Raw genomic sequence first — 21,207 nt, 5'->3', positions numbered from 1 at the left:
GTTTCTCTGTATAGCCCTGGCTGCCCTGGAAATCACTCTGTAGACCAGGCTGGCCTCGAACTCAGAAATCCGCCTGCCTCTGCCTCCCAAGTGCTGGAATTAAAGGCGTGTGCCACCACCGCCCAGCTATGCACCCAGTTCTTGAGTGCTCGGGTCACACATGCACACTACCACGCCTAGTTTGCTGAGGCCCAAACCCAAGCTTGGTGAGTGAGTGCCTGCAAGCACCAGCTGCACTGCGTAGGGTTTTAATATACGGCTGGCACAGAAGCTTCGCAACCACTTCCCTCCTCTACCCGAGTCCCTGCAACTGGAGATGGGAAGCACTGCACACCCTAGCATAAGCCTCTGAAGACTTACACGACTTTCATGTGCACCTTCCCCATGGTGTGTAGCATGTTAACACACGTGTAACCAGGTGTGGTGGCACACACCTGAAAGCGCGGTACTCAGACTGAAGCAAGACTGGTACGGCTTTAAAGTCAGCCTGGGACACAGAGATCCAGTCTCAAAGGACGAAACAAAACCCACAGGTGACTTGCATGGCTTCTGCAGCACAGCGGCCTGGCCAGTGCTATGCCTTCCTCTCTCACTTGCTCCAGCAGGCCCTCTCCCCCTGCAGTGGAACTCTGACCTCTAGAGTGACCAGGACTAGGTGAACCCCACGCCTACATCACTGGTTCTCAGGTCACTGCCAACGTTCCAATCACTAGGTGAGGGAGATGCCGCCTTCCCTGGGACCATTCTTTTAGGAGAGAGATGAGCTCTGGACTGAAGGTGGGCACAGGAAGATGCAAGCTGCTCCGTACCCAGAACCACAGCATCAGCTTCTACATTTCCTCAGCCCCTGCCCTACAGGGCTCTGTGGTGCGTGGAGAGCTTGTGAGAGCTATTCTGCTGCCTGGGTTCCCACCAGGATTTAGTGTGACCTTGGACTACTCCCTGGCTCCCAGTGCCCATCTTCCCCACGAAGCAGTGTGTGAACCACAGCGTCTAAGCAGCTGAGAACTGAGAGGTGGTGCACACTTCATCACTGGAGGGACTTAAGCCCACTAGGACCACAGTGAAGAGAAATATGAACGCGGCTTGCAAGCTCCTGTCACTCACACTTTCAAAAGCCAGTCTGCACAAACTCCACACTGGTCTGCTTCCCCTGACTCATATGTTGGACCAGAAGACGACCACCGTTCCTAAGCAACCCCTCACTTCCTCCATGAATCAGCAAGGGGCACCCCACTTTACAGCCTGAAGCTCTGAACCCAGGCTCTTGACTGTTACACTGGCAGAACTGACCACTGAGAAGGGCAGTCTGTGTGTAGAGCCTTCTGCCAATCCTGCGCTGTGCCCTGCTACCTCAGTAGACTGTCCCCCCCCCCCCANCCCATCTTTCCACGGAGAGGGAGAAAGCTTTGTCTCTACTGTCTGCTGGGCTTCAAAGTCCTACCTACAGCTTTAAAGGGCGCCCAGCAACTCCTACACACACCTTCCACCTCTCCTAGCTAAGAAAGGAGGCTGGAAATGTAGGGTTATGGCTAAGGGTAAGAAAGTGACTGATCCAAGATGACACAGCTTCGGTCCTGGCTTCCGTGAGAATACGAGAGGGCCAAGAATGACAAGCCCCAGCTCCTTGGCACGAGATCTCGGGGGTAGCCACAGCAGCAGGGTGTTACCCGGTGAGTGATTTGTGCAGGCGGCTGAACGGAGGGCGACTTACTCCAACCTCCTCGGCCTGTGGCCTCCTACGGGGAGACTCGGGGGGGGGCAGACCAGGAAGGGGGAGCTGTCCAGCGGGAAGGTGCAGGCCTCCCTGGACAGTTGTGGAGGGAGAGAGCAAAGAGAACGGCTGCCGCACGGGACACGGAGCGGGACGCCCAAGAAGGATGCCACCACCGAGGTCAGGCCGCCGAGCCGGGGCTACACCACGCCCGCAGCCCGGAGAAGCCCCTGCTCTAGGAACACAACAGGAAATCCCGCCCCCGGTGGGGATCGCGACCGGAAGTCCCGCCCGGGGCGCCCCCTCACCCACCCGCGACCCCCCCCAGCACACACAGCCGTATGGCCATGGGTCACCGCCAGCGTGAGGGTCCCAGCCCGCCGGCACCCAGCCCGTCCGCACCCTCGTCTACGCTTCGTCGCGAGTCACACGCCTGGGGTTGAGCGTGAGCCATTTCGGCCGTCGGCCGAGAGCCGCAGGACGATCCCTGCCCCCCTGGCCTATGCAGACCGTAGCCTTCCCACGGGGGCTCGCCCTCCCGCCGCCCCTCGACCTCAGGAAGGCCAGACCCTCCCCAAACCCCAGCTCGCAACGCCGCCTCCACTCACGTGCCCGTAGCCAGCATGGCCGGCCAGGCGCCGTCGCCGCCCTCAAAAGGCATGGCGGCCTCTTGCGTCACTTCCGTGCGGCCGCCCCTCCTCCATTGTGTACACTCCGCCTCCCTGATCCTGGCGGCCTCACATCCACGGAGCAACCAGCAGCTGCGTGGCCAGCCGTGGGCGACGGCGACAGCGACAGCGAGGGTGCCCAGGGATGGGAACCGCGGCAAGGACTTTAGCGACCGTTTCGGGTCGCGCGCCACAGCTCTGACTGCGTGCCCATGCTCGCACAAGCGCAGGCGAGCGGCATGGCGTCCCTCGTTCGTCCCGACGTGGCAGTCAGTACGGCTACATATGCCTAGAGAGCATATGGACTCTTCCTTCCGTCCACACTAGACCTCCTCCCCTGGGCCCTGGCTCGCTCCCCTTTAGCACAAAAAGCTGGCAAACATTCAATATGGCAGCGTCCCTGGCTTCGGTTTGCCCGGTTTCAAGATGGTGGCGCAGTCCACTTTCCACGGTGACTCAGGGACCTGGGGCAGCTTCGCTTCCAGGAGCACCGACGGCTTCACCCTTTATCCCGAGCCCCTCGGCGCCTCTGGTGCCACACCGCTTCTCTCACCTTTTCCTCTCCTCGTTCCGCTTTTCCAACACCTCGCCGTCGTGCCCCGCATTAACATGGCTTCCACCAAGCCGCTCTGGTTCGTCCTCGAGGAAAACGGCGTCGTAGTGGCTTCGATGCCAGTATAAAATATGGAGCGGGCCGAGGAGGCGTTCCCGAGCGATCACGAGTTGGGCGGCGAGCATGGGTCCTCCTACTTGTTTACTTCGTGGCGAGAGTGGCGCAGTGCGCCTGCGCCGTCCCGCTGACCCCCGGCCAACTTGGCGGTCTACACCTCGTGACCTAGGTCTTCGGGTTTCAACTACCCCGTTCAAACAGATGGTCTCACCCACTGCAGCGTTCCAAGCTCGGGGACGCTACCACTATCTGGCCTGGAAGGGAGCGTTATTTTTCCGGATATGACACCAAGTTGACCCGGAAAAGGAGGAGATCGGGGCAGTGGCACCTCCGCGGCGGCAATGGAAGGATCCAGCTACAGGGTAAGACTTTGGAAATCATTCCCTCGCTTGTCTCCAGGAGACGCCCCCCACGGGTGGTCCGCTGCCACCTAATGCTGTGCGGGGACTAGGCAGAGTCAAGTTAGCAAGCACCGGCTTCTGCTAAAGATGCTGTCACTCTCCACAGTCCTTAGGGAGATCCTCCCTTAGCCCCGCCCTCTGGGAAAACGCACGCCCGTCCGGAGCGCGAGGCGGGGCTGTAGGCTTGCCACGCCCCACCGTAGCTCGTCAGTCAGGGGCTCTCGACCTCGCCCCCTGGGAAAGGCCTCCCTAGACCCTTGGCTTTCACCAGGTGGTGTTTGAAAAGGGAGGCGTGTACCTGCACACCAGCGCCCGGAAGCACCAGGATCCGGACTCGCTCATCGCCGGCGTCATACGAGTGGTGGAGAAGGTGGGCCGGGATGGAGGTGGCATGCGTGGGAACTTCGAATTGAGGGATGAGGGGCATTCGGGTGACTCTACTAAGTCCTCCCCATGTCCCTCAGGACAGCGACGTCTTCCTGCACTGGGCTCCGGTGGAGGAGGCTGGAGACCCAAACCAGATTCTCTTCTCCAAGAAGGTAGGCGACCCGCTCCTCTTCCCCACTCGAGTGGAAAGCAGGGAGTACGCGGAAACCTGTGAGCCTGTTTGCTTTGTGAAATGACCTAATGCCATATCCTCTTGGCTCCTTAGGGGACCCTGCTGGGTGAAAGACAGGGCTCACATTTCTTAAGGGGTGTGGCCTCGTTTTGGTCTGAGTCAGCTTTCTTTCCCCCTGTTACGTTTAGTTATTACATTTATCTATTGGGTGTGTGCACTCACATGCCGCGGTCTGGTCGTGTGGAGGTCAGAGGATAACATGCAGGTTCTCTCCGTCCACCGAGTGGGCTCCAGGGTTGAACCCAGGTTGTCGGTTTTGGCAGCAAGTGCTGAACCCTCTCACTAAACCCAGAGATTTAGTTTGTGTGGGGGTGGGTGGAGGGGGTGTGAATGTATGGGCATGTGTGTGCACTACGTGTGAGTGTGTGCAGAAGACAGCACTGCAGACACATGCCGGAGCTTAGGATGGTATGTGGAGACTGGGATCTGAACTCTGGTCTCTGGGATTGTGCAGTAAGCCTTGCTAACGACCAAACTATCTTTCTGGCCGTGTATGATTTATTTGCTTACTCATGTGTGTTTTACTCGGAGGAGTCGTTCATTTCTCCTTGTGGGTTCTCTGGACTGAACTTAGGTCATCTGTCTTACCTGTTGAGCCGATGTCTGGCCCCGCTCAACAGTATCCCCTGTCTGTCCATCATCAGTGCCCCCTGCAGACTCACAGCTAGTCACAATGACAATGGCCACCACTTGAAGCTCTTCATTCAGTTACAATAAAAAGTCAAAAAGACACAGAGGAACCTTGACAAGATCACAGAAAGGGCCAAGAGCAGGGGTGTGAGTCTGTCCTTTTCTTTCTTTTTTTTTAAAGGTGTTACACCCACTCCAGTGAAGTCCACTTGATAGGCCAAGAGGCCTGGAAGTACTCATGAGGCAAAGAGTTTCAAGGAAACTCAGCCTCCTGGAACCTTGGCATTCTCATAGCTAGGAATGCCCCAGATTTGTCCCTGCAATATCATGGAGGGTTTTGCGTGCTTTCTTACAGTGTTTTACTGGATAAGAGTTAGAAATCTCAGGGCAAGCTTAGCAAAGTATATTTAGAATCTTCATTACAGCCAGGTATGGCAGGCTACATTGCATATTAGAAGCAAGTTGGTGAATTCTTCTGACAAATGGAGGTTCCCTACAGATACTTAAAAGAACAGCCACATTATTTTCATATGCAAGTATTTACCAAGGCCTAGGAAATAGGGAGGTTGTGGTATTGCATTATTCATGGGAAGGTCTGCTAGAGCAGAACCCCCTGGTGCTAGCTCACACAAGGCTCAAAGGAGTAGCACAAATTGTGACTAGGGTGTGAAGTCTTTAGCTGACCCTAGGCAGGGCTGTTTTACCTTTACTGTAAACATTACCTGGTTCCTGTAAGTTCCTTTGAAGTCATTCCTTTGTTATGTGTCAGGTAACTTCAATGTACTTTGTCTGCTGTGACATCCTACCCCTTTGTTTTCTGTATTATGTAAGACTGGTGTTCACTTTGTGATATTACACTCAGATTCTACACACTCTGTTGTCTGTCTGTCAATTCCCATCTGACTCCATGCCCGTCTGTCTGAGACTCTGACCCTCACAGACTGAGGAGGGCCCACTGAGCCCGGTCTGTGGCAGAAAGGTTTTTTTTTTAAGATTTATTTATTATATGAGTACACTGTCGCTGTTTTCAGACACACCAGAAGAGGGCACTGGATCCCATTGCAGATGGTTGTGAGCCACCATGTGGTTGCTGGAAACTGCACTCAGGACCTCTGGAAGAGCAGTCAGTGCTCTTAACCACTGAGCCATCTCTCCAGCCCCGAGCCTGTCCTTTCTCATTGAAGTCAGGACTGACTGTTGGTCTTGTGCCTGCTGGTGGTCTCTGAGCACTTTCCTGTGTAGCAGTAGGGGTGTAGCCTGGCTCTCTGCCCCTCCCGCCTCTTCCCCTCCTTGTTCTGAAGCTCACTTTCTCACTGGGGCTCTCAGGCTGCAAGCTGAAAACCCCAGAGACCACAGATCTTCATTCTGTTATTTCTTCTCTCAAGGACCCAAGTCGGGGTGAGCCCAGCGCCTCAGAGGAGGAACCTACCTTTGACCCAGGCTATGAACCTGACTGGGCTGTCATTAGCACGGTGCGGCCACGGTCCCACCTGGCAGAGCCCAGGAAAGGTAGGTGGAACTGTTCCATGGTGGTCTAGGGGACCACATTTTGCCCTTCTTCATCATGATTCCAATGGCTTCCTTGCCCATAGTCAAGGTGGCTTCTAGATGCTTCCTTTCTGGCCTAGGAAAGAATGGCTTGGCTCTGAATGTTTCCAATGAGTTATTCTCCTAAAGGTTCCCAAGTTTGTGGGTTGTAGAAGGGCTGACAGGTAGCTAACCTGTTTTTCTTCTTCTTTTTTTTTAAAGGCATGGTCTCACTCTGTAGCCTCTTTTGTAGCCTTAGCTGGCCTTGAACTCAGAAATCTACCTGCCTCTTCCTGCCAAGTACTGGGCTAAAGGGTGAGGGTCACCATGCTTAGCTTCTCAAACCTTTTGTTGTGGTTCAGGTAGGGATTTGGAGCAAAGAGGCCACTAGAGGTGAGACAGCCAGAGGACTAGGGGTGGATTTACCTTTGAGTGCCAAGTAGAGGAATACAGTCTTTAAACAGAAGGTTCTGGAACATTCTAGAACGGACACATGGTCCACCAGGCTTCTTCCCAGGCACAGGCAGTTTTACTTCTAAGAAAATGCCAAGGAGCCCAGAATCCTCAGCGGCCTGGGGGAGGGTAGCTTCCAGCCAGGCCTCAGATGACAAAGCTGTTGAGAGAGCACACTGTGTTGATCTGCACACCCTCCACCTCTCTCACAGCACCAACCACTCTTTGCTTCCCCCCAGGTGCAGAGCCCAGTACCTCCCGGAGCTCCTGGGCCTTCTCCGTGAGCCTGGGGGAGCTCAAGTCCATCCGCAGATCCAAGCCAGGCCTCAGCTGGGCCTACCTGGTCCTGGTGACCCAGGCTGGAGGCTCCCTGCCTGCCTTGCACTTCCACAGAGGGGGTACCCGAGCCCTGCTTCGAGTCCTCAGCCGATACCTGCTGTTGGCCAGGTAAGCATCTGCCTCAGCTGGGCCTGTGAACTGGCATGTTCTTCTGCAGCTGCAGCTGGAGGCTTCGGGACAGGGATCAAGCACAGTTCTGGTCGGAAAGCGCTAAGAACATCCAGGCGCATCCCTTTGCAGTCCCAGTGCTTGGAGGGCTGGGACAGGGGGGACTTGAAGGCCAGTGTGGGCTACATGGGACTGAAAGTGAGGGCAGAGAGGGAGGAACTGGCCCATCTTTATGGGACTTAAGTAGTGTAGTAGTTTCCTGGTACACAGGAAGTGTCTTTTCATCCCCACAAAGCCACTCAATGGCGCCTCCCTGAGTCAGTCAACCTGGCCCAGGAATGTAAAGGCCTCATTGGCCTCCAAGGTCCAGCTCTGGTCTGGGGCCTTTCCCTGCAGAAGCATTTCAGTGATCAGGAAAGGGACTGCAGCTCCTGGATTAAGCGTGATCAGGCTGGCCTAGTACCACAGGGCCCTTCTCCTGTAGCCACCTGTGTGCCCCCTTCCTCCCAGCTCTCCACAGGACTCCCGCCTCTACTTGGTCTTCCCCCAGGACCCCTCTGCCCTGTCTGACTCCTTCCACCACCTGCAGCTCTTTGACCAGGACAGCTCCAATGTGGTGTCTGTGAGTGACCCTGGACAGGCTGCAGGGCATGCATGGGTGCGATGGGTGAGAGCCAGAGGCACAGCTCTGATACCTATTGCCTATCCTATCCGCAGCGTTTCCTTCAGGACCCCTACTCCACTACCTTCAGTAGCTTCTCTCGAGTGACCAACTTCTTCCGGGGAGCCCTACAGCCGCACCATGAAGGCGCCTCCTCCCCTGACCTACCCCCGCTGCCAGATGATGAACCAGAGCCTGGCTTTGAGGTCATTTCTTGCGTGAGTGTCAAGTGATCCTGTTCGGGGACTTTCTATTGTGTCACACCGGCTTCAAGGCCTCAGTTTTCTCCTTGGGAACATGGAAACAGTATCTGGAGCTGCTTAAGAAGTGACTTCACACAGGGCCGAGGTGGTGCATCCTTTAATCCCAGCACTTGGGAGGCAGAGGCAGGNGGATTTCTGAGTTCGAGGCCAGCCTGGTCTACAGAGTGAGTTCCAGGACAGCCAGGGCTACACAGAGAAACCCTGTCTCCAAAACAAAAAACCCCAAAAAAGAAGTCACTTATGTTCTGGGCCAGCTGCCTGGTGTTCCTGGTGACTGTTTGTCCTGCTGAGGATGTCCAACCCAGGGGCTGTTGCATGCTGGGCGGATGCCCTACCGCTGAGCCACGCCTCCAGCCCCTCCCTGGTGATCTACTACTGCTCATCCCCTATGAACTAGTTTGCCAGCCGTGTCTGGTCTTCTGGACTGGACCTCTCAGTTTCTGGCCTTATAGTGTGTGACCCTCTTGCCTCAGGCCTGGCTGTGCCTTTCCTGGAAGCTTCCTGCTGGCCAGAGAACCTGTCCTTAGGGTTCCTCCCTGGCCCAGGAGCACTTAGGACTCACCTGCCCTGTGTCCTGCAGGTGGAGCTGGGGCAGCGTCCCACGGTGGAGCGTGCTCCTCCAGTCACAGAGGAAGAGTGGAACCGCCACGTGGGTCCTGAGGGTCGCCTGCAGCATGTCCCTGAGTTGAAAAACCGGATCTTCTCAGGCGTGAGTGTCAGTGGGTGCAGGCTAGCATGGGCGGCAGATGGCACGGGCGAGGATGCGTTGGCAGGTGGCTAGGAGGAAGCCTTTTGACCTGTTGCTCCATCGCACCCTCAGGGTCTCAGCCCTGGCCTTCGGCGGGAGGCTTGGAAGTTCCTTCTGGGGTACCTTAGCTGGGAGAGCTCCGCTGAAGAACACAAGGCGCACGTGCGCAAGAAAACGTGAGTGGGAAAGTGTGGCTCCCACAGCCTTTGGACATCTCTGTCCTAAGGCTTGGCCACTCTCTCAGTCGTCAGGATCTGTTCTGTAGGGCTAGTGTGCACTGTACTGGGGCTTCTTCCACAAATGCTGGTTTGGAGACGCTCTGTGCAGTCAACAGCCTCACCCCCCTGTGGCTGCCTTCTGACTGGGTGCACCCACTCTGATGCCGTACTGTTGCAGTTCTTACAGCTTTGCAGGGGCTGTCGGCTCCTTCCCGTGAGGGTCATGCATCTGCTGTGTCCAGCCCCTTGTGAGGACCTTAGTGCACCTGGACAAGCTTGTCCAGCAGAGAGAGGGGTGGTGACACATATTACCAGAAGCCCACAGGGTGTTCTCTGCAGAGAAGCATCAGGGGAGAGAAGAAAGGGAGAGGCAGGGCAGGTGGCCTCTGTGGGCAGGACAGGGCATGAGGAGTGATGAAGTGGGCAAGTGTTTTCCAGGTGTCCCCCTGGTGCTGCGATAGCAGGGGTCCTAGCTCCCGCGTTCCTCCCCTCTCAGGGATGAGTACTTCCGAATGAAGTTGCAGTGGAAGTCTGTGAGTGCCGAGCAGGAGCGGAGGAATTCACTGCTGCATGGATACCGAAGCCTCATTGGTGCGTGGGGCCAGGACGCGTGTGGTGGAGTTGGTATGGTGGGGTGAGCTGCAGTGGGGAGGGCAGGGCTGGGAAGGTCGTCTTGGGGCCTTGTCAGCTCTCCCTGGGAGATTGGGTGGCCTTACCTCTCTGTGCTTCTGTTTCCCTAATGGCACACTAGGGCATAGCTAGAGTCTCATGATGTAGGTGGCAGTATTAGATCCTGGGGAAGCCCACCCTCACCCTAGCATGAGCCCCGCAGCTCAGGGCTGCCAGCATACAGGGAGATATGAGCCCCGCAGCTCAGGGCTGCCAACATACAGGGAGATATGAGCCCCACAGCTCAGGGCTGCCAGCATACAGGGAGATATGAGCCCAGCAGCTCAGGGCTGCCAGCATACAGGGAGGTAGCGCTGCTACCTCTGACTGGCTAGGAAGGCCTACTGACCTTGTTCATGTTCCTGCCATGCTGGACTCCACAGAAAGAGATGTAAGCCGCACCGACAGGACTAACAAGTTCTATGAAGGTCCTGAGAACCCTGGGCTGAGCCTGCTCCATGACATCCTTCTTACATACTGCATGTACCACTTCGACTTGGGTGAGCACTGCACTGATGGGGAGAGGGCGGAGCACTCTGGGTACTCAGGGTGTGGCAGCTGATCCTGTGTTCCCTCAGGCTACGTTCAGGGTATGAGTGACCTCCTGTCCCCGATCCTCTTCGTTGTTCAGAACGAAGTAGATGCCTTCTGGTGTTTCTGCGGCTTCATGGAACTTGTGGTGAGGCACAGGATGGGAGAAGGGGAGTGGTCAGGGACAGCCACTAAGTACCCAGTCTGCACCCTGCCCTCACACTTCCCTCCTGCTCTCTGCAGCATGGGAACTTTGAAGAGAGTCAGGAGACTATGAAGCGGCAGCTTGGGCAGCTCCTGCTGCTTCTGCGGGTGCTGGATCAGCCACTCTGTGATTTCCTGGGTAGGTCCTGTGTGAGACCAAGAAAAACCTGGCATTCAAAGCCTAGGGGGATGGGGCAGTCTGCCCGTCTTGGGCCAGGTGAGGTTTCTCTAGACCCTCAGCTAGGGCCATAGCATTCTAGCTAAGTTCCTTGTTGCTGAAGGGGCTGTGGCTCACTTGGAAGGGAGTGAATGGTAGCGCTGCATATAGCAGAATTCCCGTGTGTAGTCATGCCTGTCATCTGCCTGTCCCGCAGTCCGGCACAGTGTGACCTGGGCTGTAGCTCCATCTAGCTGTGGGCAAGGCTAACTCCTGTGCTCCTCTTCTAGATTCTCAGGACTCGGGCTCGCTGTGCTTCTGTTTCCGGTGGCTGCTCATCTGGTTCAAGAGGGAATTCCCCTTTCCTGATGTCCTCCGGCTGTGGGAGGTGGGCGGCCAGTTGGGGTGAGAGGGCTGGTAGAAGGACTGGGAGGTGGAAGACAGATGGGCAGGTCAGGATGGGGCTTCAGGGGTTCCTTCTGACACCCCAGGTGCTGTGGACTGGGCTTCCTGGCCCCAATCTGCACCTGCTGGTGGCCTGTGCCATCTTGGACATGGAACGGGACACACTGATGCTGTCTGGCTTTGGCTCCAACGAGATCCTTAAGGTGAGGGCATTTCCCACCTTCTACTCTGACTTAGATGTGGAGTCCACCTGCAGTGCCTGCTGCTGGCCTTGGGATTGAGTGTTGATTGCCTTGGGTGGGGTTGGAACTGCCGGGTTTTCCCACCTACTAGGTTACTAGGCTGTACCTGTAGAGCAGTGGAGAGGAGCCTGCCCCTCCCCAGTGAGGGCTCTTGTGCTCCAGCATCCACGTGTGCTAGCAGGGAATGCTATGGAAGATTGTGGCAGGCCAGGGACTCCCTATACCCCTAGCACCAGTCTGCTTCTGTCCATCGCCAGAGTGCAGGCATGGACCTGACCTTCCCTTTCCCACAGCACATCAACGAACTGACCATGAAGCTGAGCGTGGAGGATGTGCTGACACGGGCAGAGGCTCTGTACAGGCAGCTGACGGCCTGCCCAGTGAGTCTTTAGTGCTTGCCTGATAAATCCCATGGGTCTTCAGCCAGGCTCTCCTCCTCCCACACCTACTGACTCTACCCTCACCCATCAACTAGCCTCTTGGACCACTCCTCTCCCCACAGGAGCTGCCACACAATGTGCAGGAGATCCTGGGGCTGGCACAGCCAGAAGAGCCTAGTAGCCCATCTCCTCCGCTATCTCCAATGCCCTTGTCACCTACTCGGGCCCCGTTGCCCCCGCCGCCACCTGAGGAAGTGGTCCCGCAGCCTGACAGCAGTCTTGAGATTCTGCCTGAGGACGAGGACGGAGCCTGACTCCTGGCCTGGTGCATCTGACTGGGTTCCCGCAGATTGACAGGCCCTGAGCCCCATGTCCATGGAGGAGGCCTGGAGCTAAGTGAGACCCCGAGCCGGCCAATGAAATGGAGGAAGGGCCTCCTGGAGGGCGGGGATTCCCGAGTGCCCGCCCACCAGCTGCCGCCAGTGTTAGGCAATAAACCGTTCTTGGTTGACTGTGCTGGCATCAGGGCACTTTGCTTTTCCCATCTTGCTCATAGCCCATGCTGGCCTCAGGCTGCTGAGTTTTTGTTCCAGCCAGGATCTGTCAGCACCCCAGCACCCAATGGCTTCTGATCTCCTGACCACAGTGTAGTGTTCGTTCACTCAAGTGTTGCCCCACCCAGGGCAGTGTGGAGAGAAGTGAGCCTCTGGTTTAACAAAAATAACTTTATTGTGGGCTATTAGTGTAGGTGGTTTGTCTGCCCTGAGGAGGCCTGGGTTAGGAGCGGGGTGCTCACTTCCCCTTAGCGATTAGGAGTGGTCCCCCAATCGGTGCATTTGCGGGGTGCCAGATCCCACATGCCCATGCCCTTGTAATTCAGGGATGACTTCCCCATGCGCCTGTACATGCTCCGAAGGATATATATTCTGGTGGACGTACCCCTTCTGGGGGATAGTCTCCACGAACACGTGTCCCTGCAGCTCAGGAATGGCCTCCACAAACACGTGTTGCTGCCCCTCAGGGCTTGTTTGCACCAAGTGTTTGTGAGAGGGCGCCTGCTCTTCTGGGGTGATTTCTTCCCGCGCCTGCTGCTCCTCAGGCCTCTCCCCTTCAGGATACTGGTCCAGATAGTTGGTCTCTGCATGTGCATGCTCTGTCATCTGGGGGTCTACCTCCCTGTACCCATAGTTGTTATTGATTCTCACTGCGGCCCGCAACCCGGACTTGACAGCGGTCTCTACCCAGCCATGCGGGAGAGCTGTGTGCTCGCCCGCGAAGTAAATGCGGCCGAAGGGGGCTGACCAGTCATAGTCCTCGGCCTCGGGCCCATACAATGGCGGCTGCACCACGAAACCTCCCTGGCTATGCGGGTCCTCTGCCCAGCGCTTGACCACACCCCTGCCGTCCCACAGCCGGAACACCACAGGCCCGTGCAGGGCCGCCAGGTCCTGGAGCACCAAACGCAGGGTCTGGTCGGTGCTCAGTCCAGCGAAGGGGTCTGCAGCGTCCGACCACGTGTAGGAGGCCAGAAGCAGTGAGCCCTCGCCTCGCGCAGGATAGAATATGAGGCGCGATGGGCGGTCAGTGTTGGAGTGGCCACCCTCGATGTGCTCCTCGTGCCAGAAAGGCCGACGGAAACTCAGAAAAACCTTGCTGGCTGCTACGTAGTGAAGCGCGCGCAGTGCCTCCTGCCTCTTGCGAGTCAAGGGCGGCGAGAAGGTAATGCGCTGCAGCGCGGGCCCACTGGCAGTCAGCAGCACCACGTCCGCTGTCAGCGTCTTCAAGCTGTAAGACCGTAGCGAGGTGGCTACGTGCACGCGCACATCGTTCCTCCCCTGAGTGATGGACACCACAGGCGCGTTCAGCAGCACCGGCCCGGACAGCGAGCTCAGCAGCGCTCGCGGAAGCAGGTCCCAGCCACCCACGATACGGCTGTACCTACAGGGCGGGACAAAGAAGGGCGGGCACGCTGACCCCAACCAAGGCACAGCTCTTAAGGCCTCGTCACCTCTGGCCCTGCCCCTCCCAGGATGCCCCGCCTCGTGGCTTGCCCCATCCGTTGTGCCCTCACCGGAGTCGATCGCTCAGGCAGGCGTGCGCGCGTAATGCTTCTGCAAAGCTGAGGTAGAAGAAGCCCTCCTCGGACATCACATCTCCCAGGAGCTGCACAGCCGGCCGGGACAGGTTGCCCTCCCCGAGGAGATATTCCTGTGCAGTGGGCAGGGGCACTAATCAGACCTTTCTTTCCTGCTGAGCCCTGTATCACAACTATCTCTTGTTACAGAAGAGGGAAATCACCTTGCCTCACTCACCAGGAGCGTGTGCTTGTTGAACTTATCCATGGCTTTCTTGCAGCCCAAAGCCTTGAGGTCTTTGAAGGCCTGTGGGGACAATCAGAGGACCCTGGTTGCAGCAGGAACAGCAATTCACCTCACTTCAGGCCCCAGGCATTAGCTCATGATGTATGCACCTGCTCTGAAGCAGGAGTCCTCCAAATACTGGGTTTCCCTGCCTGTCCACCCAGTCAGTAGCATGTGTGTTTGTGCAGGCCAGTGAGGGCGAGCCAGTAGAGATCATTGTCTAGACCATTGTGGGCATAGGCAGTAGTGTCCCTCTTCACCCACAGCGTTCCTTAGCTCTCCCCCCCACCCCCCAGGAGGAAGCACTAGAGTCCCACCCCTACTGGCCCCCAGGAACCAGCTGCCTCCATTACTCTTTCTTGCAGAAGGCAGCTGTAGTTCTAAAGTACAGGGAGCAGGGCCGCCTCCCCTGCTACAGGCAGGCTCTCCGGCCTGGCAGTTAGTGATCTCTGAGCTGCTTCCAAACATGGCCTCCATCCAGCCTCTTTACCCAGACCTCCTTGTCATGGGTAAGGTGGAAGTCGAGGATAGACTTAGGGGCGATGGATGAGGAAGGTTGGGTTCCAGGAGCAGAGGAGGGCATGGCTAAATCACCAGGTGGACTAAGGAGAGGGAAAGCTCTGTGGCAGGTCTGGCCCTCAGGCCCGAGAGGCACTGGGAGCTACATGGAGTTGTGAGCAGGGTCATCTGGGTGGAAAGATCCTTGGGGACACGAAAAGAGGGTGATGTTTGACAGCACTGTCCGAGTCAAGCAGATGGGGACGACACAGAGTAGCAGTGTTGCTGGAGGGTCCTGGGAGTGAGTGCCAGGGACTACAGTAGTGGGTGAGCTGGAGGGATGGAGAAAACACCCGCTAGCCATCAGCAGAGGTGACAGTAGTAGACACAAGACTCTTGGGGGCCACCTTGTTGAGTGCCATCTGGTAGATGTCCTCTGGGGAATGGCCCCTTTCCCTGTCGTTCAGGTTGTAGCCCAGCTTTTCTGGCATCCTCTCCACCACATAGTTTCGCAGCTTCACATCATGCACCTCTGTCCAAGTGTTCTCATCATACTGTGTGAACCGAGTCAGGTTGAGGCCCAGGCTCCTGCAGAGCTTGTGCAAGATCCTGGAAGTGGGAGGCTGCTTCAGAGAGGCCTGGCCTGGCACCACAGGAGGGCCACTGGAGATGGGCATCAAACTACTCCCTGGATACCTGAGAGCTGGTTCAGGGGCCGGGGGTGGGAGTAGGGGCAGAGCTCAGGCAGCTTGCAGGCTAGGTCACTGACCACTCCAGTGCTCCGGAAGGCAGTGCTGAGGGATGTGAGTGGGAGTGAGGTCTAGACCCAACTTTTGACTGGGTGGGAGTAGGGGTGACACTGGAGATGAGTTGGAGGTGGAGCTTGAAGCGCAAGGTTCTATAAGCAGCACCTTATAGAAAACAGATACTGGTGCCTGGACTGGGGATAGAGCTTCTGGTTGAACCCAGACCAAGAATGAGCCTGGGATTGGCTGAGCCTGAATCTGGGACGGGAGTTGGTAGAATGTGGGAGTGGGTATGGAACTGGGCTCTGGCTAAACTTTGGTGCAGAGGTGGGGCTCTGCTGCCTGGGTAGGTGGGACCTCACCTGTGGGAACTGGGCATTCGCATGGCCCCAAGCTCCCCTATCCAGCCTGTCTTCTCATCCCGGAAAGTGAAGATACGGCCCCCAATCCTGTTATCTGCCTCCAGGATGGTGACCTAAAGAAGAGGGGCCAACAGGGACCTCAGCTCCCTCACTACATTCCCACTAGCCCCTGCCTGTCTTGTCCCCAATAGTAAGGCACACCTAGACTAGAAGGGCCTCTCTTCTGGGTAGGAGGGCTGCTCGGATAACAGAAAGGTCTCAAGACTGTAATAGGAAGACTACCAGATGGACTGTAGAGGGAATTCCCAGCTTAAGGTAGGAGGAGGGGGATTTCCTAGTTTGTACAGAAGACTTGGGGCTGGCTCAGTCTCATTCCTAGGGTTAGGTGAGGGGATACTTCCCCTTGAGGATTTCTCAGTCCCCTCACCCCCAAGTCCCCATCTCAACTCTTGACAATTACATTAAGAAGAGGAAGTAGGCCTTCCTTCCAGGATGGGTAAGTGAGTCAATGAAATGGGGGCTCTGGGAAAGCGTAGCTTCTCTACCTCACACTCCCCAGGACTCCCCACCGGCAGCAGGGAAGGCTCCCTGTAGACTGCAGGTAGCACTTACCTTGTGTCCTGCATCACTGAGCATCTTGGCTGCTACCAGCCCGGCCACACCCGCACCAACCACTACCACCTTCTGGGGCTTCGAAGTCCGATTGAGGCCCAAGGTCACCACCTTGAGTAGCTGTTCATAATCATGGTCCTCCATACACTTCTCAATAGGGTTCAGGATGGAGGTTGCCTTCCAGTCCAGAGAGCCTGCCAGACCAAGGAGGGTGGCCACCAGGACAAGACACAGGGCTGGCAAAAGGACAGGGTCAGCACACAGGCTCCAGGAGTGCAGGAGCTAGCCCGTAACCCCAGCACTCCCTCCTCCTCTCAGCTGCTCACTTACCCAGCCCAGCCATGGCTCAAGTGGCAGCTGCTGAGTGAAGAAGTGGGGGGTCAATGTGGTGGGGCCAGGGAACCCCAGCCTGTCTCCCTCCTTCCTCTCTGGTCATGCATTTCCCCAGACCTAATCTTGACCCTTTAGAGCTCCTGGGATCATTGTTCCAACATCTGGCCTGGCTCCCCCCCTCCTGCTTTCCAGCCCCGGGTTCTGCAGTCCTGTCATTGCCACCACCCTCCATGTAGCTCTACCTCCAGCTCTTGGGCAGGACAGCAGAGCAGAGCTTCTGCAATTCTCGCCTTAAAAGCAGCCAGCCCCGCCTACTCACCTCCCCGGGGAATTAAAAGTGCTTTCCTGAACTAGGGTCAGATTCTGGGGGAGGTGATGGGAAGAAATATCACAGGAGGAAGTAACTCAGTCTATTTTTCTTCCTCCTGCTTCAAATAGCTTTGGGGAAGCTGGGGTGGGGACTACCCATCCAGGTGGCAGTGGTGATGGTGGACCCTGTGCTCTAGGCTTCTTGGACTTTTGTCTTGGGTCTGCGGATCCCTGGGCCAGGCCTCCCCTCCCCATCTCTCCAGGAATGTCTCCAACTGTATGAAACGGGCATACACAAGTCAGGGGCCTTTCACATTCCAAGCCCATAGAGCCCATATAGGCTTGCTAATGTCACATGGTCCAGCACACAACGGCAGGAATGGAGCCAGATCAGGGCCTGCATATAGCACCTGGCCAGGTCCAGAACCTGTTTGCTGCAGCTGCAGGAACGTGGGCAAGACTGGTTGGTGATGGCTAAGTGGTCACTTGTCCTTTGTCCTTCCTGCTTTGTCTTAAGTACTGTTGGGCAGCAGACTCTGGACTGACACCTCAGAGATATGACCCTAGAAGCCTCTGCCAAAGCTGGTGAGGTGAGGCAACAGGGTGCAGGGGGATTTTCCTTGGGGTTGGGGAGAAGATGGGTTAGGACAGCCAGGAAAAATCACAGAGAACACAGGCTGGGGAACTCCAGAGCCCACTAAGGGGATGGTTGTTGGTGTATATGTGTGCTTTGTGGCTTGGGCCAAACAGTGGCCAGAAGTGCAGTCATGCAGGCTGGAGACCCCAGGTCAGGCAGAACACTGGCACAGTACTTGGTCTCAGTCTCACAGAGGAATTGACAGTCCTGGGAGGGGGTGGGTGGGTGGGCAACAGCTGCTTCACAGACTGGAATTTATTTTGGCTCTTTGAGACAGTTTCTCTGTGTACCCCTGGCTGGCCTGGTACTCAGAGATCCCCCTGCCTCTGCCTCCAGAGTGCGGGGATTAAAGGCGTGTGCCATTATATTTCAACTTATAGACAGGATTTCATTCTGTATACCAGGCTGGCCTCAAACTCCCTATGACCCTCCTGCCCTGGTGCCCTGAGTACAAGAATAACAGCATCTGTTGCCAGTGCTCTTCCCCAGCTTCTGGAGTTCATTCTGCACCAATAGGACAGCCTTAAGGTGCCATGGTAAGAGTAAAGGTAGGCCTGGCATACAGGGACTATAGCTTTGAATTTTAAAAAATTTTCACGTATGTGGTTGAGTTTTTACCTTTATGAATGCTTATGTACCACGTGTGTCTGTCTGTTGCCCAAAGAGGCCAGAGAAGGACATTGGATCTGCTGGCATGGAAGTGACCAGTGCTTGTGAGCTCTCAGGAAGGTCTTGGAAATTAAACCCTGGCTCTCTGGAAGAGCAGCCAGTGCTCCTAACCTGAGCACACCCAGCCTCAAGAGAGCAGCTTTCGGGTCCCTGGTCAGAGATTGGGGCTACCCCTGTTCCCCTGGGGAGCTCTGAGGAGCAAACAGAATGGATTCAGGTATTGTTGCCAAACCCCAAGCTAGTGATTCAGAGGTATGCTATGTGTGACCACACATGTCTTTATCATCCCAGTCTATCCCCATCATCAGGAGTTCCAGGCCAGCTTGGGCTACAATTAGACCCTATCTCAAAAATATAAATATTCAATACTCCCAAATCCCATGTTAGTGCCAATAGTATTATTGAACTTGAGTTAGGAATGCCGAGGGTTGGGGCACCATTGGGATAGACTGTCCTTTCCTGGCTATGCTGAGGTCCTGGGAACAAGGCAGGGCAGGTGGGATAGAATCAGAAGCTAGGAGCAAGCAAGGATAAGTGTCCTGCAGCAAAGGCAGGACCCAGACACTAGTGTGTACATTTGTGACACACCCACCAGCTGCTGCTGGCTTTGGGAAACCCAGCTTCATTATGGGCCTTTTAGGTAGAAATGGTCTTTGGGGATCCCCTGCCCATTGTGGCTTGCATCCAATCCACAGAAACAGTGCCACATCCCAGCTGGCAGTGCCTCCCACGAATCCTAGGGGTAGGGTTAGTGGGAGGGGCCCTGGGACCTAACTACATAGTCTGAAGCCTAATGGATTAAATTCACTGTCACCAAAGGAGGGGGTAGGGTGACCCAGGCCTGGACAGGAACAGAGGAGTTGTGGCCTCCACCCTGCATCCCTACCCCAGAAAGGGGACACTCACTGCACGCTGGTCTTTGTGGGGCTCTCCTGGCGCCCATGGCCTTGCTGGTTAGCCTGGAACTGAAGTCATCCTTTAGCGCAGGCAGAACCAGGATGAATAAGGACAGCTTTCTCCTACTGCCTTGTTAGGCCAGAGAAGCCAGGTCCTGATAGGAAAAGCAGTTGGTAGGCTGTGGCAGAATTTTCTAGAGAATGCCTATTTTTTTTTTTTTTTTTTTTTGTTTGTTTTGTTTTGTTTTTTGAGACAGGGTCTCACTCTGTGACCTAAACTGTTCTCACAATTGAGGCCATTCTTCTGCCATTGCCTCTTAAAACTATGGCTAACAGGTATGCCATCATGCCCCTTGCTTACCCAGTGACACGGGACTACTTTGAATCACATTCCAGACACACTATCTGTAGGATGCTTTTCCGGATGTTTCCTTAATGACAGGAATGGTCAAATTTTCCCTGTGAATACTTGAGGATTTATAGCCAGCAGTCTGTTTTACAATATATGAGGATATGGCTGTGTTCCAAAAAAGTTTTACCGACAAACAGAAGGTAAGGCCACAAGGCAGCCAACTTCTACCCTCCAAGATAGGAACTACCCAGCTCTTGGGAGGCAGAGGCAAGCAGATCTCTGATTCAAGGATAGCCTGGTCTACATAGTTCCAGGCCAGTCAGGACTATATACTATGTCTCAAAAAATATGGGGGGAGGAAAGGCATGCATCACTTAGATGACTTACAGACTAGGGATACAGTTCAGTTGGCGATGTGTTTGTCTAGTATGCACATAACTTGGGTTCCATCCCTGCACTATATAAACCAGCTGTGGTGGTGCACTGCTAGGATTCCAGCACTCGCGAGAAACTCATTTCAAAATAAAAACGTATTTACAATGAAATTTTACTGATAACTATTTGAAACGCTTCCCTTCTATGGGATCACTTTTTCTGGGAGTACCTCTCCTTCAGAAGCTGAACTTTTGCCAGACCCTTTAATCAAATCAAGAACTGCCCTGAGACCTTTTAAAACTATGTCCTCGCCAGGCAGATTTCTGAGTTCGAGGCCAGCCTGGTTTACAGAGTGAGTTCCAGGACAGCCAGGGCTACACAGAGAAACCCTGTCTCGAAAAACCAAACAACAACCAAACTATGTCCTCAGCCTCTTCAAATTTAACTCCTCCTTAAATATAACCAAGTAACCAACCTTTCTATGTAGACTTGCTCTTCCCACTCAATCAGCTGTTACTTAAGCAAACTTAGCTACATGCTGTTCTCTTTAAGGCTTGGGACAGACCCAGAGTGTCTGGGTCTAATTCTGGTTCAAAACAACCTTAAAACATGAACACTAGAAACAGCTTGTGCAGATTGATCACATCTGTGTGCAGTTTTCAAATGCTGTTTTGTAACATTCCTTAGAAAACCTTTAGAGACCTCTTAAAAAAAAAAAAAAAAGTGGCCGGGTGTTAGTGGTGTGGTGGGGGCACTTGTCTTTAATCCCAGCACTCATGAGGCTGAGGTAGATGGATCTCTGGTATACATAGATCATGTCTCACAGAGCAAAACACATCACTCATTCCTTCCCCCATACCATGTTTTCTGTGCTGCTCAATATAGAGCAAAGCCCTTTGCTAGGCAGAGAACAGGGGACAGAGAGTGAAGTTTGAACGCCAGCTCCCTCTTGGCCTTAGCGTGACATGGACAAACTTTCTCTATTTGACATTTTAAACTTTTTTCCCCCTTTCTTGAGTTTCACACTAGGCCACCATGCTGGGTCACAGACTGGCCCTTGGCTATCCAGGGAGAGGTGTTGAATAAGCTCCCCATGCCGTCAGTCACCTTTGCTGTCTTCATGGTGAGTTAATGAGACCGGTCAGCAAGGCAGGACATCTGCCTGTGTTCTTCCTGGAGAAGGAAACTGCAATTGTTAAGTGTAACCTGGGCAACAGTGCCCAGCAGGGTGCCAGTAGCATTGCCATCCTGGGCACCCCTCCCCAATTCTCCCAGCACAGAGATCTAGTCTCCTTTCTTCAAAGTGGGGCAGATATCAGGGCATAATTTCAATGTTTTCAAACTACAAGGTCACTAGGATGTAGTAATGCAGGGACAGGGTGTGCATTTAGCATACATGCAGGCCCTATCTCCAAAATAGAAGAATTCATCTTCATGTCCAATATACAATC

At 55.1% G+C, this 21,207-nt stretch overlaps 3 protein-coding genes across 6 annotated transcripts in view; 1 reads left to right on the top strand and 2 right to left on the bottom strand.

Annotated features, from left to right (window-relative positions):
* The window catches only part of Akt1s1 (AKT1 substrate 1), a 6,445-nt gene extending 3,290 nt beyond the window's left edge, over positions 1–3,155 (bottom strand). Inside the window, exon 1 of one of the 4 annotated variants that reach the window (XM_021201978.2) lies at positions 2,936–3,155. In XM_021201978.2, the coding sequence (XP_021057637.2) occupies positions 2,936–3,120 (185 nt within the window). In that variant the 5' untranslated portion in view covers positions 3,121–3,155. Of the gene's footprint in view, positions 1–434; positions 444–2,116; positions 2,274–2,322 lie in introns of those variants that run through there. The other 3 variants (XM_021201969.2, XM_029547259.1, XM_029547261.1) reach the window with 3 other exon arrangements.
* Positions 3,156–3,184: 29 nt separating this feature from the next.
* Tbc1d17 (TBC1 domain family member 17) lies at positions 3,185–12,121 on the top strand. Its single transcript, XM_021201882.1, has 17 exons — positions 3,185–3,414; positions 3,725–3,823; positions 3,918–3,992; positions 6,088–6,211; positions 6,922–7,129; positions 7,640–7,751; positions 7,847–8,008; positions 8,634–8,762; positions 8,874–8,977; positions 9,516–9,610; positions 10,072–10,188; positions 10,267–10,367; positions 10,463–10,562; positions 10,871–10,968; positions 11,072–11,188; positions 11,521–11,607; positions 11,730–12,121. The coding sequence occupies exons 1-17, from the start codon at positions 3,394–3,396 to the stop codon at positions 11,919–11,921; spliced, it is 1,941 nt and encodes a 646-aa protein (XP_021057541.1). The 5' UTR covers positions 3,185–3,393; the 3' UTR covers positions 11,922–12,121.
* Positions 12,122–12,317: 196 nt separating this feature from the next.
* Il4i1 (interleukin 4 induced 1) lies at positions 12,318–20,929 on the bottom strand. The gene is made up of 8 exons (XM_021201914.2): positions 20,864–20,929; positions 19,040–19,184; positions 16,186–16,421; positions 15,574–15,686; positions 14,873–15,074; positions 13,920–13,988; positions 13,679–13,815; positions 12,318–13,545 (listed from the first exon to the last, which is right to left on the bottom strand). Exons 2-8 carry the CDS (start codon positions 19,074–19,076, stop codon positions 12,417–12,419), a joined length of 1,923 nt encoding a protein of 640 aa, XP_021057573.1. The 5' UTR covers positions 19,077–19,184; positions 20,864–20,929; the 3' UTR covers positions 12,318–12,416.
* Positions 20,930–21,207: the final 278 nt, after the last annotated feature.

This window comes from Mus pahari, chromosome 1 (genome assembly GCF_900095145.1).
Source record: "Mus pahari chromosome 1, PAHARI_EIJ_v1.1, whole genome shotgun sequence".
NCBI lineage: Eukaryota > Metazoa > Chordata > Mammalia > Rodentia > Muridae > Mus > Mus pahari.
The sequence above is the reverse complement of the archived record's forward strand: the minus strand, read 5'-3'. Positions and strand labels throughout refer to the sequence as shown.